This window comes from Polyodon spathula, chromosome 49 (assembly GCF_017654505.1).
Source record: "Polyodon spathula isolate WHYD16114869_AA chromosome 49, ASM1765450v1, whole genome shotgun sequence".
Lineage (NCBI taxonomy): Eukaryota > Metazoa > Chordata > Actinopteri > Acipenseriformes > Polyodontidae > Polyodon > Polyodon spathula.
In genome coordinates, this window is record NC_054582.1 from 1,255,131 (window position 1) to 1,282,862 (window position 27,732).

General features: G+C 43.1%; 2 protein-coding genes across 18 annotated transcripts in view; one reads left to right on the plus strand and one right to left on the minus strand.

Annotated features, from left to right (window-relative positions):
• ralgps1 (Ral GEF with PH domain and SH3 binding motif 1) overlaps positions 1-27,732 on the plus strand; it is a 115,844-nt gene that overhangs the window by 48,284 nt on the left and 39,828 nt on the right. The window lies entirely within an intron of this gene.
• angptl2b (angiopoietin-like 2b) lies at positions 1,577-20,299 on the minus strand. The gene is made up of 5 exons (XM_041238491.1): positions 19,684-20,299; positions 10,266-11,152; positions 4,875-5,068; positions 4,129-4,399; positions 1,577-3,849 (listed from the first exon to the last, which is right to left on the minus strand). Exons 1-5 carry the CDS (start codon positions 19,740-19,742, stop codon positions 3,650-3,652), a joined length of 1,611 nt encoding a protein of 536 aa, XP_041094425.1. The 5' UTR covers positions 19,743-20,299; the 3' UTR covers positions 1,577-3,649.

The window sequence follows — 27,732 nt, forward strand, 5'->3', positions numbered from 1 at the left end:
TGTGTATTCTAAGAGTATCATCTGACTGTAGTTTTTTCTGTCTGTAGGAAAACTTTTTTATTGTGTGTAATTGACTTGGGTGTCTTTCACATGACCCACGCCCTCTTCCCCACAGCCTCCAAACCAGCTGGTCCCATTTAGCTACTGGTTTCCAGCAATTTAAATAATTCCCTTTCTTCTTGTGTTTTATGTTATTCTACATTCTGGAATGCCAAAACTACATTAAGTAAAAAAAAAAAAAAAAAAAAAAGAATACATCATCATTTTTGTCATTTTTTCCACTGAAATCAGTACAAAACAATAAAAGAATGACTAGTCTGCAGGAAATATAGTGTGGAGGGGGGATTGTTAAAGTTAAGACCCAGACATGTCTGTAGCCTAACAGTGTCACAGTCCATTTCCCAGCACAGCTCTGTGTTTAATAGAGTGGCTAACATCAGAAACAGTTGTTCAGTAAGGCTGAGTAAGAGTCTGACACACTGGGAATAATTACATTGTAATCACCTGCTCACTCATCAGTGTATCTGTTATGTTTCAGTGCATGGAAACATATGTATTATATAGAGAACCCTACTCTAAAACGTGTGTGTGTGTGTGTGTGTGTGTGTGTGTGTGTGTGTGTGTGTGTGTGTGAAATTGATCTGATGCAGTAGGAGTCCTGTTTCCATCCCTGACTGCACCACGCATCTCCACGCTGAAATCTTGCACGGTGGACCCTGTAACAAATTCATGCCTTCGTTAGTCAGAAGACAGAACTAGAAGACAGAGGAGTCTTATGTTGGGTTCATATATGTGTCGTCATGTAATAGAGGTATATTTAATTAATTTACTGGTCTGTGCTGCTCAGTTTGGTTTTGTGGTTTCATGTGCGTTTGGGTGCTTCAAAGTGCATTGAGTTTTCATATTTCAGCAGTGTGACATCTATACTCGTTAGCATTTGGTCTTTGTAGCTTCCAGTTTCCAAGATTCTTGTTAGATAAGGCTTCCTTATTCTTGTAATTCAGTCTGAGTAATGTTCCTGTCGCGTTCGCTGCATCCACCCTATCTGATAAACCCTTCAAGCTGTTTCCTTCCTTTATTACTGGTAAGACACTGTGATGTGCAATAGCACAGCAGATCTGAAGCTATTAACAGCTTTTATTAGGATTACAAACTCAGTTGTTTAATTAAGTTCTGGGTTGACCTGGCACTGTTTTCCATTGTCTTTTTAAATGTTACCTTTTCCACCCTTCTAATATTTTGTGATGTTTTATTTTTTTTAGAACTGATCTTGTATACAGACATAATGTCTCGGGTCAGTACAACCAGAGTTATTTCTCTGTGTAGCTTTGTATGCATGAAGAAAATAAAATCACTTATTATATTTGTATTATTATTAGTAGGAGGAGAATTATTATTAGAATTGATGTCTGGAAATGGCTAGTAGAGGTTAGTAGAGGCTTATTTTGTCTGATGTAACAGCATCTCTCTGATTTTAAAGAGGTTCAAAACTGTTGCAAGTGGTTATCAAACTCTCCCCACCAGCCCATTACTTCTAATGTGGATGAAACAGTGATGTAAAAAATGAAACACAGAAGAAGATTGTAAAAGCTGTACACGGTAAGTTTATTGCAACAGGCTAGCAAAATATGAGCGTTTGATATAATACAAAAATACTTTGAGATTACTTTTTTATGTACAGAAAAGACACACATTATCATTAATACAGTACACATACAGTACAGTCCTGCTCATCCCAGATGTGTAAGGCAGCTAATTGCTTGGACAAATGTGATTACAAAAGATCTGTTTTCCAAAAGCATTTGCTTAACATAAGTCAAGTATTAGCCACGCTGTGCAGCTCACAGAACAGAACAGAACGAGAACTGCAATAGTACAACTGCAAAATGTGAGCAAGTCAGTTGAAAAGTCATTCATTAAGTGCAGGTGACCCTGATTTTGAGGCTTACGCGCTGACATTCAACGTTACTTAAAATACCGGCTTTACAAAACACACATTTACAGACATAGAGGGAGACAGTGCAGGAACGTGCAGCGCCTGGCTGCCTTTCCGGCCCGACTGGGTAGCGTAGCTCTGGAAGTACCGTAGTTTGCCGGAGCGTGACGGAGGCTTCAGTGCATCATCCATTGCCTCCACAATCCGCAGAATCAGTCCGCAGAATGCATGCTTTTTGGATGAATTTGCACACTGCCTGCCTCTCTGCATTGTTTGCTTGAAGTATTAATGACTGAGTGGATTAACATTCCTCAAGACACTTTCTGGCACCCCTGATCAGGGGAAGCAGTGTTACAGGTACAGGGTCAGGCCATGCACGTTCCTCTTGTGTGCAGTTTTTCAGTCAGCCAGCACTTTTTTTAAACATGCACATCGATACTGCACTTGATTCTGTGCAGTGTTGCCTTGCATAGAAGCCTTGCACTTTCGTGTGCGTTTTTTGTAAAGCAGTACAGTACCGTGCCGTTGATGAATGACAGGTGGCTGCTACGTAATATTGGTTAAAAGAAATAAACAATACAGCAAGACCTTAGTGATCCACTGCGTGCGCTGCTGAATAAGAACGATTCAGTGTGCAGCCTAATTAACCTCAGTGTATGGATTTCCTCTTCTGGTACTGCAGCGGACTCCTGCTGTCCTGCAGTAATTGCGTGGTTAACGATTCAAGAGTATGAGTTAATGTTGACGAATTGTGCCTTCTAGCTTGTCTGGTTCATCTCCGTAAATTAATAATAACAATAACAATAAAAAAGAATGTCTGCCATACCCAATAAATAAAGTCTAAACATCCCACAGTAATCCTAGTATTAACGTTGGCAGGATTACAGCTGGCCGTAAGCAAAATCACACTAGCTTTTTACAAAAGGTTTCCACGGAGTCACCGGACATAGCTTCCTGTGTCGTAATTTATTTTTCTTCCAAATAATATCTATGAAGCATTATTATACAGCTCTGTAGCGTAAGATGAGTAGTATGGCTCATGTCTGTTGTTCTAATAAGGAGTAAACAGTTTTTTTTTTCTTCATTCTGTTGTTTTTGTCTTGCTGTTGCTTAGTGATGTGAACTGCTGTCAGTAAAGCACTACGGTCTTAAACTCACACACTTTAAGTGGGTAAATGAATGAAGCCAGGGGCTTGCTGAACAACTGAATAAGGGTAAAAGCACCTTTCAGTTTATTTAGTTTTTTAAGCAAAATACAAGTAATTAGCTGTACATGTCATACCCCCCCCCCCCCCCCCCCAGTGAAACATTCAGCAGAGTTGAGTAGGAAGGCAGAACTGGTTTCAAATGGTTTCCTCAGTTTACCAGTAGCACCCAGTGGTGGAGCTGCTCAGAAGCTTCCCCAGCGCTCTCCTGTTTATTTTTTAATGGGAATGCTGCTGAACTGCTAAGAGACCAGCAGTTTAACACACCAGGTTTTGTTCTGGGAAATTAAATTAAACCAGTAAGTTGTCCTTCTTTTTTTTTTTTTCAACCTCTGCCAACAATTGCACTTGACTGGCATGTAAACCAGTAGAAACTAATCAGTTTTATAATATAGAGACAATATACAAAAATACAAGAATTGCACTTTTTTTGGCTGGTGGCAAATGAACAAACATTAAAAAAAAAAAAAAAAAATGAAAAAGTCCTTCCTTTTTTTTTTGGTTTGTTTTAGTGGAAGGTGTTCGGGTTGGGTCGGATCATCATGGTGACTTTCTTCAGCGAGTAAGACCCTCCTCTGAACTCTGCCCAGTAAACCCCGTCCTGGTAACGGCTGCGATAGTGCCCCCCGCGGTACCATACTCCGTTCAGGTTGGAATGAGCGCAGGCATTGTACCACCAGCCCCCCTTCTGGTAATGAGCACAGTTACCTGGAAACAAACAGAGGCGCTGGTTACTATACTGCTCCAGTGTGCTACATTAATAAAATATGTGTGTGTGTGTGTGTGTGTGTGCTTAATCAAATTTCCTGACTTAGAAATACATGCTTGTGCTTCTCCTGCCACTCAGTAAAACCTAAACATTTATACCGCTGCTAAATTCGACACACAGTGTTGCTGCAGAACAGACAAAAAAATCATGCTAGCGACTCTGTAACTTTAGTCGGCAGTGAGGTCCATTGTCGCTCTTTTAAAACAGCTTGCACTTACCAGTGTACACGTCGTGGTCCCGGTCCAGCGTTGTGAACTGCTTCCCGTTGTGCCAGGTGAAGGAGTCTCCGGCGTTGCCATGGTAGCGCCCCAGCCGCAGCTTGTAGTGCTCGGACTCCGGCTCCAGCCTGAAGCTGGCGTACTCAGCGAAGACCTTGCGCCCGGACCAGTCCTCCAGCGTGACAAGCAGCTTGTAGTTGCCCTGGTTCGTCAGCCAGTAAATGTTCTCCAGACCCAACCAGTACTCTCCATCGATGTTCCCGAACCCTTGCTGTGATGGAACAGAGTGGGGAGGGAACGACTTGCATAAATATATATATATATATAATCTCTTTCCTAAAAATGTGTCATGCTTTTACAGTCCTGCACAACAGAAGTATTTGCTAAAGTGGATACTAGTTTTTCTACAGGTGGCTGCATTTATGCTAGTGACACATGGGTCTGATTGAGCCTGTGCAGTGGGTGGCACTAGATCGAGATTTCAGCCCTCTACGATGAAACGTTGCCTGTCTTGACCCTGTGCTATGAGGAGCACAACGGTTTTGAACCCGACTAGTGAAAAGGAATTATTTTAGGGTCTAACCCAACAGATGAAGAGAGGAAAACGACCTAGCCTAAAGTACAAACACCCTTAAATCACCCCTGGATGAGACAACAGGATCAATATAGCGTTCAAAGGATGCCTGTGGTATTTGAATCAAGTTGTGTTTTTTTTTTTTTTTTTTTTTACAGTGGAGTTTGATTACTTTGTAAGTCTCCCAGTTCCTGAAGAAGTTGACGGCCCCATCCAGTCTCCTCTGGATGACAATCCAGCCGCCCGGGTCGTGTCTCTGGTCACACCACACCTGCATGAGCCTGTTTGCGTTCTCTGGCTTCACCAGGTACATGCCGCTGGTGTCGTGGCCGTCCTCCAGTGCCTGTAAACAGTCCTTCCATGGCCCTAGGGGGAGATTGACAACAGGATTGTTAAGAACTTGTACGTGCGTGTGTGTTTGATTGTTGAGAACTTGTGTGTGTGTGTTGGAGTTGCAGTAAAAAAATAAAAAAAGGGAACTGTTTGTTTATTCCTGCATCATTTGAACAACTTCAAACGATCAATCGACCTGGAAGTTCAGGTAGTCAAGTGATTAGGGTAATGCCTGGTCCTAGATTTGGGATGTAGACAAAGACTTGCTGTGCATTTGTTGCGAGCAGTAGTCATTTTTTAGCGGAGGAATTACGTTCTGGTTATTTTTCACCGCTTTGTAGTGAGAGCTCCTCAGCAGGTGCTGTGTACCCCGGCGATTTGTCAAACCGCAAAAGGTAGAAGCACGTGTTTATTCGGTTTTTCTAGACTCAAAGTTATTTATAATTTCGGTCTGCACCCTGACGCATGAATTTACACCCTGTCTATGAGCAGGAAATGTTCAAATGATTTTTGATGAAGTGCCTAGTCTGTGCTGTCCTCCCCTCGGGGCCATGGTGGGAATATCAAAATCCATGAAGGGGATATCAGATTTAGTTAAGAAGCCAGAATTTAAGATCCACAACTCCACAGGGTTTGCCTTCTCATGGAAAACTCCTAACAGCATGGCCAGAGTTGTCTTTGGCTCCCGTTCTGGATGGGGAATGATATCTAGATGCCGAGCCAAGATTAACAGGGGCAGCAGTGCTGAAGAGCTCCGATTGTAGCGGAAGGCAACTGCAGTAACAAGATTTGTGGAGAATTCATCACCAGACGAAGCTGGGTTTAAACCAAGTGCAGAGAGATGCTGTGGCTCTCATGAGACTTAATGTGTGCCATCGATCCTGTGTCCAGGATGGTGTACATGGGCACGAGCTGTCACCCAAAGTGCGAAAAGAGAACACACTCTTATACCAGCAGGTAACTGTACATATGACCTTATTCATAAATAATGTTAATGAATGGGTTTAATGGGTAAAGTGTTAAGTGGATATGTTCAAGTTACACATTTGCCTAACTGTATCAAAAACACACAGCCCTTTTGAAATGAAAGCACACTAAGGCTCAGGATCATACAGAACAGTAAGACCCTGCTGTAAGAAAGTTAACAGACGTTTCAACTAGCGCCCCCTTAACACTGGGGGCGGGGGAAAAAAATACTCAATCAGAATTCTAAGGTAAATCTGGCTTAGTTTCTTAATGTTTTCCCCTCTGATCTGTTAAGTTAAGAATGACATCCTACAGAATTTGCATGAAGAAGCTCTGTTCTCTCTTCACCGTACTTTTTTCCATGGTCTTTGCCAAAACCCACATGAAAAGAATGAGCAGAACGTCGGAAAGTCCTGGCTGGCAAGTGCAGGCATCGACACGTCTTCTTTATTATAGAGCCGGGTATAAAATGTAGCAGGAACATGTGCCAATGCTGCGGGTCACACTTGACACGGTGTGAACTGTGGTGTTCAGAACTGTACTGTGGGGTCTTTGCACCCCCCCTTCTCTCCTCCCCCAAAAAACAAGAGCTGTCAGACCAGTAGCAGCTTCTGTATGCCTTGGTTAGGGATGGGGTATGTTATTAATTTGAATACCGATATGCAGGGAGGGCTGACGTCGTTGGAAGTGTGAAAGTTAATGACTCGTTAAAAGCATTTGCTTACTAAAGTGTGAAGGGGGAAGAGGGTTGAATCAAAAAGCTGCCGTGTGAAAAAGATCTAACAGCGTCACCTCTGAAGAGTGGCTGGGAGGGAGAGGAGTCGGACGCAGCAGCTTGCGCCAGTCCCAGGAATCCGAGCCACCACCTACTGCACACAGCTTGTGATGCCTTGATTGTCCGTATGTGTAAGCAGGAAGAATGTCTGCAGACCTGACCGGCTCCTTTTGGTGTCTGATATATAGAGAGGGGGATGGCAGTGATGTATTTGACAAGCAGTTTGAATTGACCCCAGTTTGTTGCTGGCATTTGGCCGTGGTCTTAAAGCAGACCTGGCATTGTTCTTCACATGATTAGTGTCAGACTGCTGTGAGGTCTTCCACGATCTTGGAGCAGCTGAATATATATGGAAGGGGACTGGGGTTTACGATACTAGCTTAATGTGAAAAATCAGCTTGTATTTTTGCAGCACGCTGTACTATTTATTTTTTATAATACATTGTCAAATATATAATCTGATACAAAGAAATTTGAGATGGCGGTACCACAAATCATTTGCAATAGCCGCCTTAGGGAACAGCATATAAAGAAACCACTTGAGACCCTTGGGTAAAGGGTCTTTCACTTTCTTGCATGCGCTGCTTATAGGAAACAGCATGAGTGTGGGGTATGCCCTGGCCAGTCTCTGCCAGTGCCAGTCAGCATTTAACAGGGAGCCGTGTAGCTGTTTACTAACCGCTAATGACACACCGCGGTCAGGAGTGAAGTCTCTGGAGGCCGTGAAGTCTGAGAGCCTGTGAATGCACCTCCATGGTTTGTTTGCTCAGCTTCCCATGCAGAGCTGTCTAGGAGCAGGAACGGGAACAGCCTTCCTCTGCTGCAGAGGGATCAGCAGTGAAGTGTGGCTGTGAGCTGCACTGCCTCGCTGGACTGTCTCAACCTGAAGGATGTCGTGCGGCCAGCGGCCAGCATTATGAAGAGCAGCTGCTGCTTTCGCTACCATCGGGCTCCCTAGTTTTCTTGTCTAGTATTTAAGCTTCTGCAACATTAACGGGTGGGAAGTCCCCAACTGAATATCGGTTTGCCATCCCTGACTGTATCTGCTGTACACAACTGGCTTATTTAGATGCTAAAGGTGAATCACCCTGGATTTTAGGACACAAGCATTGCTTAGTAGTTTTTGAAACGGTACCAATGGCGGTTTGGTTAATGCAGAACGTATTACTTTTGATTGTGTTTTTGGACTTAATTTGTTAAATAAGGGGATTCAAAACCTTTCTTAGATTGAAGAAACTAGGTTTGGAGATACTGCTAGTCTCACACAGTCTTGGGTACTTGGGATCTAAGAACGTTGTTGAGGAACAGGCTTGAGGCGAGCAATAAAACATTTCGTTATTGGTTTATTTGGGCATTTGTTTACCCAGTAGGTCGTTAGGGGAAGTCTGCATATAAATTGGTGGATGTTTTGCTCTTCCTATTCGCTGCATTAAAACCTATCAAAAGGACACTCCAAGCTACCAGATAACAGCAGCCTGCTTTGTTAAAACTGGAAAGCGTTTGTGTGGCTGTCTCAGTTATTTTGGTGTGGAGAAGGGAGAGAGGAAGAAGGGAGAGGGGAGACAGACTGCAGAGTCAGTGAAAGATAAAGAAGAGAACCCAAACCACCTCACCCTGACCCCTACCCCTGCTCTGGAATGCTTGTTGAGTTCAGACAGTGTTACAGAGGGCTTGATAAAGCGCTGTCTGTCGAGGACCTGCTGGCAGATTTAAAACTGCTGTTTTTGCTGGAACAAATGACATCACTGTCTTTCTGCATCTCTGTCTTTGTTGCATGTCAAGCTGGAGTTCGGGGGGGGGGGGGCTGTGTTTTGAACAGGAATCCTCCCCCCACACCCCCGTCCTCCTCTCTCTGTTCAGTTTCATATAACCTAGAGTGATGGGGGCTACGGTGCCTGCAGACATGCTTTATGACCTCATTCTAGCAGATGTGGTACTTTTTGTAATATTTCAATTAGCCCCCAAACCAACCCCCCCCCCCCTTTCTACACCCCTGACCAGACTAAACATGTTCCATATTGTCTGGCATAGTTAGAGCTTTCCTTAAATGTATTTCCTCATAAGACTGAACACACATTTAGTGTTTTGAAAAACATGCAATGTATTTAACCAAAGCGCCAGAATAGCAAACCCAAACCCCCCCATATTGCCTTGGCAACGCATCTCAACTCCACCCTTCACGCTGGGTGCCGTTTCTCTGACCGTATGATCTTCATTCCCACTGAGAGCCTGCCAGCATTCACCATACGCACTGGCAAGTGTCGACTGCAATGTTGGTTTTGGATTGGATCGCTTGTCCGCTGGTGAGGAGGGGGGGGCCTGTCACTGTTTGACAAGGTTACTATTAGACAGAATGGTTAGTATATTATTGTCTGGGATGCATTCCATTAGACACAATAAAACAATAAAAAGAAAAGCCAGCTTCTGAATTTACAAAGCAAGATCCTTAACGGATTAAAAAAAAAAAAAAAAAAAAAAAAACGCTGCTTCCGCGGATAACGATTTAACGATGGGGTTTTTTTTTTGGTGGAAGATGAACTCTTCCAGGTCTTTAATAAATAGTTTTGCACGCCTAAATATTAAGGAACAAGTGTTTGAACGGGAGCGTGGCCAAGTTGTTCCCAGAGGTTCTTGGAAGTTTTCTGTCAGCATTTCTCCAGCTGTATTTTAGTGGAAGGAAAGTACACACAGCCTTCAAAGTTGAAAAGAAACTATTCTCACACTTGAAATGTGTGCGCTGTAAACACATACATGCTACCCATAAACCACCGACCTTCCTGTCCGGGACATTTCAATGTTGTTCTTTTCTTTTTTTTTTTATTCCTAAGTCAATCTTCAGCTTAATATCAGTGCATTTAATGAAAGCGTAGCTCTGGAATCGCACTTTTTTATTTTAATCATGATCTTGCAGCCCATACCCCTGATGGTATTTTGGCACAGTTAGTTCACTGTGGTTTGAATTGATCATGGCTGTAATTGATGCACAGCAATGCAGTTTAATTCCAGTTAAGCCTAGGCAGATGGTGCAGAACCATTTCCTTTCAGCTGTATTTAAAGAATAAGGCAGTGTGCACGACAGCTGGGGCCAGTGCTTTATCTTTGCCATCGAACTCTGTAGCACTTGGCTGTTGCAAGATGAAATGGTGCTTTTATTTATCAAACTTCCTAACCTTCAGGGCAGTGACAAAGGAGTTTGTTGTAGGGTAGGAAGAAGCTTCAGCATGGTATTTATTCTATTACAACAGCGACTTTCTGCCTATCCCTGTAGCTGATGGCACAATTATCACAAACAGACCTGAGAGTTACTTGGGTAAGCACAGTGTGTAGGTGAAGCAAATGCTAAGTCCGGTTCTCTTTTAGCGACAGTTTAGAAACTAGACTGACGAACTGAAACCCATAAACGCCCCGTTACTGCTTAAAAGACTGCAGCCAAGAAAAGAAACAGAAGCCCACGGTACAAGCTTTAGGAACAGAAGCCGAGCCACTTACCGGAGGGTTTGTTCGTAGCTGACGGGCTGACAGTTATGGTTGGCATGGTGGGAAGGGGGGGTGGCAGCGCTTCGTCCCTGTCCTTCAGGTTCTGGTCTCCCTGGATCTCATTGGTGATCTGGTTGGTGATGTGGGTGTAGGTGGGGGGCTGGTAGGGGTTCTTGGGCTGTGGGGGGTTCTTGGGCTGTGAGGGGGGAGGTTGAGGTATGGGTCGGATGGGTATTCTCTGGCAGTACTCTTCAAGCTGAGAGATCAGCACTGATTGGTTGTTGGCCAAGGAAGCCAGGTGCTGGTATTTGTGCTCCAGGTCCTTGTATCGGTTGGTGAGGTGCATCATCTCCGTGGTCTGGTTCAGGATCTTGTTCTCCAGCTGGGAAAGCTCCAGCGCGTTGTCCCGTTTCCTGATGATCTCGTGGAGCAGCTGCATGTACAGCTGGGTCACCCTGGAGTTCATGTTTCGGCTCTCCTTCCGGAGCAGCTTGACCTCGTTGACGATGCCCCCATCCAACTCCACTAGCTGCTGCAGAGTCTCGATCTGTCTCTTCTGCTTGAGGAGTTCGCTGTTCAACAGCCCCAGCTCCTGCTTGCTCACCCGGTTTTCCAGGATCGCGTCCGGCTCTTTGGAGTTCACGCAGATGGCCCCTGTAACTTTCTGCTGCGGCACAATGAAAGTGTAAGAGCATTTGTTCTCCTGCTGAGAGTCTGTGTCTCTCCTGTACCTGTTAGTGGAAATAAATTCCGGCTCCATTCTCTCATCACTGCTCTCCTGGGCTTTGCCAGTCAGGGCTGCAAGGTCAGCGAAGAGCAGGAAAAGGATGACCGTCACTGGTACCTTCATGGCGTGAACTGGAATGGAGGTGGGTGCGTTGTGTTCTTCTTGAGCTAGCCTGCACAATGAACAAAAAGCTATTAACGGCAACATTTTGTTTTTAGGGAAAACCTCTATTGTATTAGTTTGTTTGCACTTTAAGCAGAAAGTAAAGAATAGAAGAAAAGATAAGCATTATAACAAGATATACCTCGCTCTATACACTGTTCCATTACAATACAATAATGCCTGGGCTGTCTTTGAAATATCTGAGCCATCTAATTCTACTATTTTGCCTCGTTATAAAGTGAAAGCTTTGGCACAGGGAACTGTTCTCAAGTCGGATGGATCTTAACTTAAAATGTCTTGCTCCCCCTGAGCCAGACTGGCATTATCTATATTGTGTGTTGATGTGGTTTCTACTGGTTTGGTGAGGCTCTGTGTGCAATCACAGCATGATTAGGGCGCCCCGCTGGAAGACACAGATCAAACCCGTTGCGCTTCAGTTTGGTAGATTGGAGGAGTGTGGTTTGTCAAAGCCCTTGAAAACCTTGTGGTCACCTGTCTGGGTTTGGCATTCATCTCTTTGTCATCAGGTGAATGCAATCATCAGTTTTCTTGCAATAACATTTAATAGGGAAAAGATAAGGCATTGGTAATCTATCTTTCTAATGTAGTCCTTCTCCCAATTCGATCTTCGTCCCAGTGCAGGGCACTCTTTTTTTAACATTCCCTGTTGGTCCCTACTCCAAGCTGACCAAAGGTGCCGAGGGTTTGTAATGTGCAGTAGTATGTGAGAGTGAGTTTGCAGTGTGTACATTGTTATTTACACCCGGCACTGTGTAGATCATTAAAGTAGACCGTGGGCAAGCAATTGGAAGCAATATCAGTAAGAACAAAGTAGTTTAAAACATAGTTTTATACGTTAACAGTATTACCAGAATTAAAGACCAGCATTACCAATTTTAGAATAGCGTACTATCCACAATAAGTACCCCTCTGATCACGTGCTGTTGTGGCATGGGTTTTAGATTCCTGCGTTCCATGCTGTCTGCCTGTGCTGACCTTAGACACTGCTCTGCCAAAAGTCAAAAAAGTTGAATGCATCTAACCCATAGTCAGATGGAATTCATTACCCGGTGCATCTGTGATTTTCTTTTCCTTACAAAAATAAATCTTGAACCATAAAGTCTGCTTCATCAGATAGACCATAAACATGAGCTAACATTGCTGGTATGAAGCACAAGTCCGCAAGTTTTCCATGAACCTCTGCAATCTATCAGTGTCCTTAGTCAGTCTCATCTGTTACTTCTGGGCTTGAAAGCTATCTTCTTGATAAAATAAACAGTCCCGTCTGTGCAGACGGAAAGTTTCAAACTCTTCTCTAAGATCATGCTGTCTTGTCTGACTGGCTGCTTGCCTGTTGACTTATTAACTCCTCCAGCGGGCAGCGTGTTAAACAATTATATGAAATATGCACTGTATCTATTTTCAGTGTTCTTGGAGGGTACAATCAAAGTAATCCCACAAAGAAATCCTTCTTTATAAACAGAAGCTCTTGGCATGTAAATACATTTCGAGAGCCATTCCCAACCAGATATGATCATTTAATGAGGTGTCTGATGGGAAATGGAATGGCTTCTCCACACAGCCCTTTGCATCCAGGGAGTTTTTATAATCAGCCCTTTAGGAAAGCAGTGCCCTTTTCACAGTGAGAGAGTGTTACTCTCAAGAAGTTACATTTGACTTGAATATTAGAATCTCAGTACCTTGTTTTTTTTTATTTTTTTTATTAAAGAAATCCTGTGCTAATTTAACAGGCAAAAATAGTTTGTAAAATGTTCCTTCAGATTGTCTGCAGTACTTAATACAAGATGTATTTAAAAAAAAAAATTCAATATCAATAAAATCAAACCGTTTGTGAACAAAAGAGATTTTTTTTTTTTGGGAAGGATTATAATTTAATTTTACACCCACTGTTTTAGCCTTAATAAAAAATAATATTTGAAATGGCTGTGTGTTGTTCGTTTCTTAAGCGGAGCGCGGTTCTGTTGTCTGTTTGCACAGCCCATCTGCTCTGTGACGTTGGGGTGCTCAGTCTGACTGTGTATTTGCAGTCCGTTGCATTTATACAAAGTCCCATTTAAAAAACAAAACTTTTTATAACCTCTTGAAGCTTTGCAGCACATGGCTTTACAAAAAAATGCAACAAAGAAAGAAAGAATTAAAAAATAAAAATAAACCTCCCTGCATCCAAACAGTTTCCAAGTGGTTTCAAACTGTTTTAATAGGAACAATGCCTCGAGGATCATTGATATATTTGAACTTTTATGAAAAGAAAACACCACTCCTGTGCAATCAAACAACACACTCCAGACTCTCCCCCGGGAATCCTAATGGAGACCGGCTGTAAGCTGTGTCAGTGAGCAGCGTTATTCAACACCTCCAGGGTAAAGCAGGCATTATTAAGGGGACCTTATTATTAATAGTAAGATGATTTTAAAATGCAGTTGTTTTTTTAACTGTTTGTCCTTGTTTGCATTTGCCAGTATTCTTAGCTGCTGTTTGTTAGTTGGATAATTGGATATTTTGGTTAAGCGAGGTGTCTGTATATGCCAGTGTATAACGAGGCGTGGCATTTTGTTCAGGCTGATCGGGCATGCCGTATGATGGGATGGCAGCTGTACACAGCGCGAGGGCAAGCCCAAGGCAGCGTATAGAACAGCACCAGGATGCCGTCTAGTCTGGAATCTCTGGGCGGTCGTTAAGCCCTTGACCGCTTCTTAAGGAGGAAAGCAAGAGCCACCTGGTGTACTGAGCAGATAGTGTGAGGCAGCTTCGAGTGATTCAGTACGGGTGCATGCACCTTAACAAGTTCACTGTGTAATGCCTTATGAAATAGCCCGCTTCCTAGCTGGAATTCTGTTATGGTTTATTCCTTTTAAGAACAGGCTTAGCTCTCTAGCCTTGTTTGTTGTTTTTCAAGTCCAGTCCTTTATATTCTTCCCAAGTGGCTCTGAACTGAATCTGGCACAGAAGTGGGCGTAGGATGCCCTGCCAGTATAAAGAACCTGGTTATTTCATTAAATGCGCTTCAGTGTCGGTATTTGTGCAAAAACGAGCGTTATTTTTGTTGTCGTCGTTTTCTTTGTGTATCAGTTTCCTTTCTTGCCCTCAAGTATCAGCTAACCCGTAAACAAAAAAAGCCTACCAGATTGGCATGATGATCTTCACAACAAATCATCCTGCTTACAGACACACCCGTGTAAACACTGCTGCTATGCAATATTTAAAAATAGCTGCACATCATTAGGCCGTCTTCCTGTCTGCCTGTAAGAAATGATCTAGGCAGCATAGCCTGGAGTCCCATCACGACTCCGTGCTTTGAATATGGTATGTAGCTTTACACTACTGCTCTTCTCTGTACCCATCGCATGTAGTGTCCTTGCATTTTCTGTGTACCTGTACTGGCACTGATGGGTGTGGTCCTAATGCGCATTTAGAAGGGTGTTGAGCATGCTGGGATTTCCACTTGCAAAATTCTAAGCGTAAGAAAGCATGGTTTACAAATAAAAATCCCCACGTATATTTCAACGAATACAGGAGCGAGAAGGATAAAGGGAGGGGTTGTGCCGAGTGGTGTTGTTTCCTCCCTAGCATCACGGGCCTCGTTCATTTTAAAAACACTCCCCTTTTAAACGAGAGACCGCGAGGATAGAAACACGCGGATCAGCTGCAAAGGTTAACCCACATCACGGCACTGCTTTATTGTGCTGTCCTGCAAGCCCATCGGCATGTTGCTGTCTTTATCAAAACCGGTCCGGCTCGTCTCCATCTGCCGCAAACCGAGATCAGACCGGTTTCAATGGGGACTGAATCGCGACTGTGCTTTTGCTTTGATGGAAGAGGTGACCTCATGTGCGTTGAAGGCAAATGAAGTATCAAACCTGGATCTAAGGAAGTAGACACGTAGTTGAAACAGGAAGCTTCAGTTAGTGTAGGGAGATAAAGGAATGAATGGGAAATGGGACACCTTTGTTTTCGCCCGGTTGCTGATTGGACTGTAGACTGTGCAGAACTGGCTCAGAGGAGATTGAGTTTTACGGATGGTAATAATTCCATGTGCTTTTTAGAAGCTTTTCCAATATAGGCAAAACGAATCGCTGTGATTTGAATTGCCATTAGTTTACAGCCTGTGTAGCCACAAGCAAAGACCTGAGCTGTTAGCTTGGTGTCTTCATTTTAAACTGCAACATTGTTGCGGTAACATGGAATACTCAACTTGTTCCAAACTCCCAAGAACTGGCAGGGAAAGACAATGAAGCGACGCAAGCTGCGAGTTTCTATTTAGGAAGCTTTCAGTCTGCAGCGAGCGTTTGATGCTCGTTTGCATTGATTTACTGGTGCTGGCAGGCTTTCCCCACTCTGATCCCGTGTGTGGGTGATTTGTTTCCAAATCCAAACACATGTTTGGGGAACTTCAGCCTTTCATTCTACTCTTAAACTGTTTTTAAAATGGCAACGATTTGTAAAAGCCTAATCCGGCAGGGTTAAACAGCATGCCCGTGCATTGCAGTGCGCAGCTCTGTGCAGTATTTAAAAAGAAAAAATAAAGGCGAAAAGTTGTAAGAGTGCATGTCAGGGTTAATAAGGGAGTCGTTGTCTTTTTTCAGTCTTGAGATGTGTTTACATCTTTTCTTTTACGCAACAGTCTATAACCGTTTTCCATTAAATTAGAGAGAGCTGTTCCTGACACTGAGGCAGAGGCTTCTAGCTGCAGGCATCGAATCGCAGTGGTCTGGGAAGGGGCTTGACTTCATGTAAAATGCATTAGCAAGCACCACCACGTATGCCTTTTGAAGCAGGAGATAAGCACTCCCTGGGATACAGCCCTGATGAAAGCCGCCATTCTTATTGCAACCCCTCCCCCTCCTGTCAACAGCACCAATTCTGCTCCCAGTAACATTCTAAACAATAATACCTATAACTATCCCAAATCTTGCTATTGCACCCTCCCTAAATGGGATCCTGTTTATTACAAAAGAGTGCAGCTGAGTAGCTCCAGGTACAGCAACATGAAGAAAAGAGAAACCCCCACTGGTGCAGCTGAACTAGGGTTTGCAAGTGTACACGTGTCACCCTTCGCTAGCTCTTATCATGCAAACTAAACCTTTGCACAGCTTGTTAAGTAAAACATAACAAGTCATTATATCCGGAGGGATGAACAAAGATCTACTTTCAACAATAGAAGAAAAACCGTGCACTATAATCAGGTGGGGATACTGCATAGTTCACTCAGTGCATTGCATGCATGCTGCATGGCAGGCGCTGTGGATTTTAAAGGTGTGAGCTTTGCCACCGCTAGTTTTGTAGAAGTGTTTGCAGCCTGAGCCATCTGCCATGTTGTTGAAGTAACTCAATCTGCCTCTCAGAGTAGCTGACATTAGCACATTGTGATAAATAGGGTGCTTGGACTGTTTCAGAGTCCCCTCCTCCTCCTCCTCCCCCACTGCAGCTACTGCTGCTCTGTAGTTACCTAGTGGGGAGAGCTTGGGCTGTTTCTTTGTCTCTTGTTTTTGTTTTAGCTCGGCAACAGTGGCCAAGCATGACGCCATCCGTCCGTGCTGATTATGTTTTCTCAAGTGCAGTAATTAAACTTTGTGTGTTCACGGGACCCCGGTGGAAATGAAGGGCTTTGAGATGCACAGAGACACACTCGCACGAGTGCTGCGGTGTTCTCCGACGGGCTTCGCTCTTGTATTTAGGCAAAATCCAAAAGAGCTGTTAAAACGAGATTCTTCCATAAACCGGTATTGTTTGCTTTCAGATGTTTTAGATTCCTCTTGAGTTTTACGTAGTTATCTGAAGTTGAACTGAAGTGTAAGTAAGTAAAGGGGAAACTGCAACGATCGCAGGCATGAGATATTAATCTTTTACCCTTTCCATAATGAACCTTGCAGCCTGGTTATACACATGTCGGCATTCGTTTCAATTTTGACACACAGGCGGATAGTGTCTCCCAAGTCTCTTGAAGACAAACACACAACGTATTGCTCCAAAAGAATACAGCAAAGTATATGTGTTCAACTATATTAACCATAACAGACAGGAGCACTAAGTTTATTTTTAGTGCCGCCCCTGCACTAGCATTCTCCTGTGTTTGGAGCGTGGGGAGCAGGAGCACATCCACTTTGTCTTGGAGAGCCTACACAAGCTCGCCTCCTTTGTATGAACTGGGAATCCCTCGCATTGTCGGCCACCTCGTTAAAGACGGTGGCAATGGACAAAACAGCAGTCTCTGACAGGGAACTCGCTGCTTCCTTTTTACTTTGATTAACTGGGAAATAAAAAGTCAAACAAAATCCTTCACCGCTAGCTGCGGCTGATCTGTTCAGTTCTTATCTGTGGAGAAGGGCTGTACCTGCACACACTGCACGCTTGTACGCACTGTGCTTGGAACAAGTTTGTGCTCCACTGGACCTACAGTAGTTCTGGCTCTTTATCAATGCAGGCATTCAGTTGTTGGCTACTGGGCTGGCACTTTTTATTGGTTTAAAGGTCCATGCTTTTGTGTGCATTGTGCAGTATGTGTTGATTGTGTTGAATATTACTGCCGCAAACCTTTACCCTATTATTATTATTATTATTATTATTATTATTATTATTATTATTATTATTATTATGCATTTTAAACTCTATGGAATTAATCATTATGCATGAATAGCCATAAAAAATTACCAGTAATTTCAAACAGGCTTCAAAATGGTTTAGTGCTTATTATATTTAACATCCAAAACTTTTTTAGACCCATGTTTTTTATTTTTTTTGTTTTGTTTTGTTTCTTGTAGTTTTAACCCCAAAATTAGCCAGGCTTGATGTAAAATGACTCTTGAATGGGATGCTTTGACGTGTCCCTGTTATGCACAGGACATGCCTTTGTTACTCTCTGCTATCGGCAGAACCGCTTAATCTGTCTCAGAGGACCATGTTCAATTATGGCTGAACAGTTTAATTACAGTTTACAGAGCCAAATTCTAAACTCGTTTTCTTTTAAGTGCAAAAGCAATAACCGCGCGCAGAGAGGTGAGCGATGCTCGCACCCGTGTCCAAACCCTGGGATTCTGTTTTTTTGGAGCATCTCGCTCGCTGAAGTTAAATGTAAATTCTGAATTTTATCTTCAGCAAAAAAATTTGAACTACGCAGAGATAAGTTTCCTGCCTGTCTGCCTGCCTGTCGGCATATAGGGAACCCCCTCTGATACAAATCAATCAGTCTACACTGATTTAAGCAAAACAGCAGGGTTTTTCTTTTTTTTTTTAAACGTGATTGAGTTGGGTCTTAGCTGGCCGGGAGACTTGGCATACGAGGGAATTCTGTAAACAAAGAAGCAGGAACACCCTGATGCAGAGTTACCAGACGTCCTGGGATAACCAGGATTGTCCCAGTGTTCAGCCCTCATTTTGTTTGTTTTTGTCACTTTATGAATTCAGCAAAATAGCAAAACCGGGACGATTTTTAACAATTTTACTAAGTACAAAACCAGCAGTGCGCTCAACAAGCTGACAGCACAGTCATTTATTACACTAAAGAAAATTATGGATTGAACTTGCTTAATAATTCTGATGATGTGTTTAATAATTATCATCCTGGACCATGGCTAGTTTTATTAATTTTTTTTAGTCCCCATTGTGTTTTGATTGACGCAGCCATTTTATATTTAAATCATATACACTGAATATTTCATTTTTGAATTGTGGCTGTTATTATTTTGTACCTATTTTAATTGTTTCAGAGTTGCTTCAGTGAATTGTCTCCTCCTGTTTCTTCACTGTGGAGATCTGGTAACCCTAATGATGTCATTCAGTAATCTCCTTTCCTGCCTGGCAGTATAGCTACAGAGCTTTCTAAAACAAATGAGGTTCTATCTCGGCATCATCAGCCACATGTCTTTCATTACAGAGTGGCAGGCAGCTCACTTATACAGAGGTGAGGAAGGGAAGGGGGGGGTGGGGGGCAGTGTGAATGGTCTGATAAACTCAAACATACTGAAAATACACCAAGAAACTTTACACAGAGTCAATCTGCAGTTACCTGATAAAGGATTCATCTTGTTCCTTACTGTATCGTAATCCACATGATTACCGGTTTCATTACTTACAGCTGAACTATTTATTTTTGAATTTATGTACATAGAATGTAGTTCTGATGATGAACAGCAATATTGCAGTCCACAATGCTGTAATTCTGAACTCTCATGTATCTACCTTTAGCGTTAACAAAGCCAGCCATAGAACAAGCACTGAACTGTCAATTTGGCTTTTTTTTACTCTCTTCCTAACTGGAGTCTTCTTAAGTGGAGAATTACAATGATCTTAACTGTATTTGATGTTGCCAGTAAGCAAGTGCATGCTTTATACACACACACACACACACACACACACACACACACACACACACACACACACACACACACACACATATATACACGCACACACACATGCATTGTAACATTCATTACGTTGCATCTGATACCAGAATGAACAGTGGTGCACAGAGACACTAACGTGATTTTCTGTTAAAACAAAGAAGAAGTGGCTAGTTGTCCTTACCAGATATTTCTTCCTTTCGGTTCCCTTTTAAATTCCTGATTGCCCGGGTTGAACTGCATGTAGTGCTTGTGTAAAATGTGTCATCTCACTTGTGTCTCTGGCCCGGCAGTGTAAATCACACGGGTTCGGTGGTCAGAAACTCTCAAGCACTGTCAGACTCCAGCACCGGTTTGAGAAGCAATCGCCACAAAATTTAAAAAAAACTAAACAAAGTTATGGGTAGTTTGCAATGCCTGTCGACGCCGCAGGCAAAGCTAAACCAAAAAAAAAAAGATTTATTCTACAAACATTAAAAAATATATACAGAAAAAGTATGTAGCAAATGAAGTTGTTGTTTGTTGTTTGCTTGTTTTATCAGTGTAGGTGCATTGGCGGTCCTTCTCAGATCAGCACAAGCACACTGCTGTAGAATGCGTGGTTTGCCAGGCTTCTGTGCTCTATGTCCATCCCTTCTACCTCGAAGCTCCAAGCCCTTTTGAACCGCAGGTCCACTTCTTCCGTAGATTTACATGAAAAGTTCCAGGCAGCAGCACGTAGTCGAGTTGTATTTTCTCGGGACCTCCCCTAACCCCTCCTATTGGCAGCACAGAGATTCACCAGCAGGAGATACAAACTGAACTTCTGGAGCCTCCCGCCCCTCCACCACAAGTATTTGTGGGCTGGCTGGCTAGCTAGTTGCAACACTTTGAGTGCAGTGATGTCACAGCAATCGAAGCCTAATCAGGCATGCATGAGAACCACCTTCTCAGGGACTTGGCAGACTGTGGCTGTAGGAAACCCTGCCTTTTCAGTCTTCTGACACAGTGAATGTACAGTGCATCATGCAGAGAGCAGCACTTTGGAAAGCCTACAGCAGAGAGCGTTGGATTGGGTGTGCTTTGTTTGCAGTAATTTGGATGACGATTTATGAATTATTATTATTATTTTTTTTTAACTTCTCCCATTCTATAAGCACACTTAGTAATTGAACTAGTAATTTTAAAGTTTGCCTGCTTTTATGTAACATGAACCTTTGTGAATAATACCTTGGGGTTGAGACGTTTCATCTCACGTTTCATGTATCATGCACATGGCTTCAGTCTGTTTTGTACACAGCTGTGATAAGCTGAGCTCCAGCTCAGTTAGTAAGTGAGCGGGCACCCAGTGCAGTAGGGCTAGCGTGTCTCTTCTATATCATTCCTTTAGCTAAGCAATGTCTTGCTGGAGATTCAACTGAACTGAAACTTAATGCAGTGAATCTTTGATTTTATCAGAATGTCTCTGTTAATCAAACTGCCCGCCTGGTAATAACGAAGCTGGATACAAAGGTCGCCTTCCATGGTGTGAATGAATGAGTTACAGTAAAGCGGGTGCGCAGGGAATTGGAGACAGGCGTACGAGTTCACCAGCTTTTAGTCGGGCACATTCACGGCGCTTTACAGCCCCACGCTGTTCTCCCGCCCTGGTAACCCACAGCAAGCTGTTTTGCAGGAGTGTGTGGTTTGTGATGGACAAGGGAACAGCTGCTTGTAGCAGTTGACCCGAATCTCAGCAAGTGCTTCCAACATAGTGAGTCTTTACTGTCGACATGGCTGTAGAAGAAACAATAAGATAATTTGTAGTGTGTTGCTAAGTTAGGATTATGGGCTTTCCAGCACCATCTCGACAGGGGGCAGAATCATATTTTTAATAGCATCCGGTAGCCTTACAGACACATCTGTGTGCAATTACAAGATAAGCAGGACGAATCTCAACGTGGACACTGCTTCACTGCACAGGCAAGGGGAGAGGTTTTTTTTTTTTTTTTAAACGTTTCTTCCAATTGTTGTTCTTTTGTATTTTGAATAATGCAGTAGCTTTTCCAGTCAGCACTGGCATTCTCCTCTCTGTGCCAGTCAGACAGGTTCCTCAGGCTAGCAGCAGAGCGGCAGCCTCCTTCTAGCAGCAGGACAGAGGTCTTGTGACCCTCGACTAATCTTTCAGGGCAAGCTTCCCGTTTGAACTGCATGCGCAGTCGGAGCCGTGCCAGTGCCAGCACTTGAGATGAACTACTCTAGTGGTCAGCTGCGCACCACGACAAAACCTGAGCGTTCATTTGCAAGGCATGTCAAGAAATGTACAGCAAGTACATATGAGAAAAACGGTCCATGGAAATCGCTAAGCAAATTCACGATTTAGGAAGGGTGGGGTAGAATAGCATTAGCAAGGGGTGGTAGGCAGACTTCCTTTGTTCCTTTGTCTATTTTGGTGGTTCGTTCGTTTTCTTTCCAGCATTTCAATAATAGCAAAAGTGTAGGTAATTTTAGCCAGGGCACAGTCCTTTAACAATGCCAAAGCAATATTGGTGATAACAGACTGTTCCCAAAAAGAAAAGGCTCTCAAGTGCTATCAAGGTCAAAACCAGCGACCTGCTGCTTCTCAAGTGTAGAGTAACGTCCTTGTTTTCTGAAAGATAAGGACAGTCAGCCGCCGCCGAGCGGCAAGGCCAGTTGTCCACATCGCTAGCTAATTCCTCTAATCATTAGCAGCACTGTGGTTAATAATAGAACGTGCATTTAAAAAATACTGGCATGTGTAACTTTTCAGTGTCTAACTTTCTCAATCACAGACAGACATAGAATTTAATAAAGTAAAGCTTGCTTTCCATTAGCATCATTTATCAGTGACAGTAAGAATCGGACTGCTGCCTATTGTAAACTAATCTGCAGCAGAAATATTTTCCACTGTCATTTATTTGGCTTGTGCATCCCATAATGAGGCAGATCACACACTGCTTTCACAGCTCCAAGGGGGTGGTCCTTCCCACACCACCTTGGGGCTTGCTTTCAGTCCAAAGAACAATGACTTGACCCTGGGAATCAAAACCGCAGGCCTTTTGCACTCAGACACCAAGGATCAGCCTGCTGGGCTTGTGATCTGTCTTTTGAAGAGCCGGTCGTGATGTTGCTTCAGTTAAACGAGGATGGCGGGCTACCGAGTCTGATCAGCCAGCCAGTAAGAATAAAGGAACTTCTTTATCGCCTGGCGGGTGAACATTACGACAGCCAGCGTCTTTTTCCAAATCCGGTTTAAAATGATCATTAATCACGACACTAAATGTTTGTCACGTATGACGGCAAGTTCTTTAATTTTAAAGCTGGCGTACCTAGTTGTCCTTTTTTTGCAGGCAATCTTCGCTCGGATGGAACGGTTGAAGGCCATGTGTGCGTCTGTTATAAATGTTCTGTGTGGGTTCTTATACAGCTTGAATATGTTTCACTTGTTTAGGTCGTAGAATGGGCTGTTTTAGAAAGACACTATATAGTGTTCCTGGCTTTTACTGTGCTTTTTAGATGCAAGCTTGTCACCCGTATTGAAAATGTAGCAGTTGTTTGATCATATGATAGATAATAAGCTTTATAATTCGAAAAGATCTGATTCCACTACAGTGATGTGTGTGGTTTCTATCCAAACAGTCATTCCTGCTGGTTTGAGGTTTACAAGAGACATGCACGCAATATTGCTTAATCAGGAAAAAGCACCCACATTAACCATTAATGTGTGACACATTATTAAATGTATCAAAACATCTTGTCTTTAAATCCAGGTTTAACTGTTCGCCAGACCCTTTTAAAAAGCTCCCCCCCCCCCCCCCCCCCCAACTGAAACGCTTGAAAGCAAACCAAACTTGGCGTAATCTTTTGCAAGCAGCCAGCAACTCGGTTGTTAAAAAAAAGAGAGATGATACATACACAAGACAGTAAATCAAAAACGTATTGGAAATGCAAGAGGCCAAACGTCCTTATTGCACAGTTTTGAGTGCTGGCTGGCTGGCTGGCAAACCTTTGTTTGAAAACATTCATAACATCATTTAGGTCTCGTTTAACACCATGCAATTGTGTATAGTAACTGTAATACTGCTAATAGATTTCAGATCTATTAGTACTATAATAGCTTGCATGATTACACCTGGAGGCTGTATCATCAATGCAGTTGTCCCCAAAGGACACATGAAACAGCTTCCAGCTTACCTCAGATGTCTGGAATCCACAGAGACAAAAGCCCTCTGCATAGGGGATGTTTGCAAAACAAATCCTGGATTGCAGTTTGAGTGGAAAGGCTTAGGTGCAGCTGAGCTTCTAACAGCTGGAAACCTGCCCGATATATTTAATTGTACAGCATGACAGATACAGGGGCTGCTTCTGCTGCTTGTAACAAGAACATCTGGCTCCAAAAAGGGCAAGCAAATGCTAAAAACAAAGAGGGTTGGGGTCAATTCCTTTTGTTTTCAATTCCAATTTAAAATTAGTTCCAGATTCCAGTTCCAGTGTCCGTTGCCTTTTAATCAATGCAAATTGATTTTAAAAAGGAACTGGAATTGCAAAGAAAGGTGTGGACCTCAGCCCTGTGTGTAAGTGTGCAGTACACTCTTCTTACACTGGTGTATTTAACATTACCCATTGTTCCCATTGGCATACCAGTGTATTGCCCTGAAGCAGCCAGAGCAGAACTACAGCATGAAAATGGGTTTGCACAGTGTTCTTCACTTGTTAGCACACTCGTCTGCTACTGATATGGAACTGCAATGGATTCCCAGCAGAGTGCATTGGATCATATCACAAAACAAAAAGATAATGTCATTGTGCTAACACTGTACGAAAGCCAGTCTTCTCCCTTTTGTAGCTCCCATGTGGCGCCATTTCTCCCCCTTAGTACAGTACCATTGCAGTTGTAGTGCTGAGCAAACATGCAACACAGCTGAGGAGCAGGACTTTCAGCTGTCTCTTCTTGCTGATAGTCATCTTGAATCGCAGTCATGCTTTGTCGAAACAGTGCTAGAGATTAGGAGCTGATTTATTAAGAACATTGGTCTGGCCAGACGTCAAAAGCAGGGAGAACCCTGCTGGTTAATTCAGCCGTTTTCACTCACTGTCGATTAAACCAAACTGACCCAGTTGGGTTGGACAAAGCTCAAGGCTACTCGAATAAGCAGGTGTGAGCCGGCGTGATTCTGACTCAAATGGGTTTGGAAACGATGACCAGCTGAAGATTGCATCCACGTGTGTCCCATCTTTCAAACGAATGCTTCGATAGCGTCCGCGGCTCGCAGCACTAACAGGCTTCCACTTTCCGAGTGTGGCTTGTTAAAAAAGCAGGATACTCCAGGAGCATAAGCATCACCAAGCATAACTTAAAACTTAGGAGCTTAGCAATGTTCATGGCTTTTAAACTGTTGGCGTGAAGAAGATAGAGAACAAACAGCAACGTGTTTTGAAAGCCATGTACTGCCCCTGGTGCCTAACCCAGATTCCCTGTCTGTAGCAGCTAGAGGGAAGCACAAGGGTTATTCACACAGTTCAGTGTTCACCTGCTCATCACCAAAAAGAATTTTGTCACAAGAAAAAGCGTGTTATTATTTTACAATTGGTTTGAATATACCTATGTTTTTATGTTTTTTTTTTTTTTTTTTATTGTTTGAACAAATCATGTTTTATTACCGTCATGTCACGAGGGCAGTAGTGAAATGGACATTGTAAAAAGTTTACCACACTTCAGCTGTCCTTTTACTATGGAGCATTGAAGTGCCTCCAGTAATAAATGCAATAGCTAAGTGGTATTTCTCTTCCACGTTTCCACAGCGCAGAGGTGCTGCTTTTAAGATGTATGAACAGGAAAAGCCCTTTACTTCAGACTTAATAAGCAAACATGGCCCCGTTCCCCAGTGCTGCTGGTTTCCTGACGGGTTTGTTTTCAGTGCCAGTCCAAACCCCAGCCCCACACACACACACACACACACACACACACACACACACACACACACACACACACACACACACACACACACACACACACACACAGAGCCAGGCCACTCAGGAAGGCCCCCATAAACCAAGCCCATAAAGCCCATGTCTTTTGACACTTGCAAGTTGAATTACTGTAGTTGGACAGCGGATTCCTTGAAAAAGGAAACCAGCGTAACGTGTTGAAATGTTTTGAGAGCCGCTGTCTGAAAGCAGCCCATGCACAGCCAATAGGCTTGGAACTAAAACGGGGCTTAGCTAATATACATGCAGCCGACCTTCGTAAAGAACTAGGAGTTCTGCCTCTGTGTAGTCTTGTAAAGGCTCTGTTTCGTTATCAGTAGGTCTTTACAGTGGAGAGTGCTGAATCGGCGTGGACTGTGGGCTAGTTCAGCAGTGATCCACCACTGTAGAGTGTATTTTGAATCACATAAAATAATAAAACAGTTGTAACAACATTCAAACTAGTTTAATAAAACTTCTGTGTATCGTATAATCACGTACAGTAAGTACAGACGCACTGTTTTCTAAGAGGGTGCAGCATTACATCAGCGCGTGCCCCTGTTTGCATGGTTATACACCACAATATGCCTTTGCTAAGTAACAATCAAAATAATAAGACCTTTTACATTCGCTTAAACGTGGAACCGTTCGCTGCGGCTTCTTTTCATGAAAACCTAGTTCTCAGTTGAATCCTGTAAGTTGATGGGAAGATCAAAGGCGGACCCTCGTTAGAGTTGTTTTAATAACTGTTGGCATCTGAAGAACAAGGAGAGCTCAAGGGTAATTAATAATCATTATAGTCCTTAAAAAAAAAGACTGCTGATTAGGTGGCGTGTTCCAGTGATAGGTACGTCATCGAGATCCAGTTTTGATGCGCGGCCAAACGATAATAGACGACATTAAAGTAAGTATTCAAGCATGATCATGAAGCAGTTGTAATGGAACTCTCTTGATAATGGTGTGGATGGCATTTGAGCAGAAGTCATTAACTGTGTAGTACAGTATGTGTTTGAAGTGCACCGTGTTCCCTTGAGTGCAGTGAGCTGCACAAAGATTTTCAGATATTTGTGGTTACAATATATGTGGAGAATGCATTTTATTACAAACATGTCCTTAAAGCAGCCCAAGGTTGGCCCTTCCTCTCCTGGTCTTTGTTCCAACCCTGTTCTAAATCATTTAATTGAACCAATTAAACCTCCATCCAGACCCCAAGGTAGTTAGTGATCTCATGTTATCTGTTACCCTCTGGAGTGGAGTGGCCCTCCAGGACTGTGATCGGACACTCCTGTCTCAAAGTATGACTCTTCATTTTCACCAAGTGTTGTTCTAAGTTTATATTGGCTGCCGTTTCTCTAGCAACTCCTTGTGTGTTTTCTTCTTGTTTGGGTGTTTTGATTAAAAAAAAAAAAAAAAAAAGGATTGTGATTGACCTGCTGGATTGGAGAACAAAACACACAAAGAAAAACACACACAGGTATTACAAAGCGAGTAACACACAAACCACACAAAACACCACCTGCTACCATCCGATCTATGAGCAGCACAATCATGTGTGAGTGTAGATTGGCGTGATTTTGACATGTTAGATTGGCCCTTCTGTTTTTATTAGTCTGTCCAGAGGTGACACATTTGAAAACAAAAGCTGGAAATCACTGAAGTTTAAGGAGTCTGGTGCCAAGAGAGAACAGGCTGTCGTGGGCTTTGGCAAAGGATTTGCATAGTAACAATCAAAGCTCAATAAACAAAGTAATAATGAGGTAGGCAATGCAAATAACTCTGAGCTGAGCTCATCTCAAATGTTTATTCGCAGAAAGAGCTATTTAGAGGCTGCCTGTGTAAATAGATTTCTTAAGAAGTTATTCAAATGAAGGTTTTCTGGTTGGGATGCAATCTGGGTGGAGGAACATGTAAACTGAATTGAGTTTAATGGTAGCAGAAAGAAAACCAAGAAATTGGATTAAAGTCCATTCCGTGGCAGGCTCTTTCTCCAGGTGCTACTGTTTTATTCGTGGCAGGCTCTTTCTCCAGGTGCTAGTGTTTTATTCGTGGCGGGCTCTTTCTCCAGGTGCTAGTGTTTTATTCGTGGCTGGCTCTTTCTCCAGGTGCTAGTGTTTTATTCGTGGCTAGGCTCTTTCTCCAGGTGCTAGTGTTTTATTCGTGGTGGGCTCTTTCTCCAGGTGCTAGTGTTTTATTCGTGGCGGGCTCTTTCTCCAGGTGCTAGTGTTTTATTCGTGGCAGGCTCTTTCTCCAGGTGCTAGTGTTTTATTCGTGGCGGGCTCTTTTCTCC

Coding starts and splice junctions, on each gene's coding strand:
- angptl2b (XM_041238491.1), bottom strand. CDS start 19,742: ATGCAGTTCAACCCGGGCAATCAGGAATTTAAAAGGGAACCGAAAGGA. Junction 4,400..4,874: donor GGAACTGGGAGACTTACAAA/GTAATCAAACTC, acceptor GTTCCATCACAG/CAAGGGTTCGGGAACATCGA. Junction 3,850..4,128: donor GGACCACGACGTGTACACTG/GTAAGTGCAAGC, acceptor GTTTGTTTCCAG/GTAACTGTGCTCATTACCAG.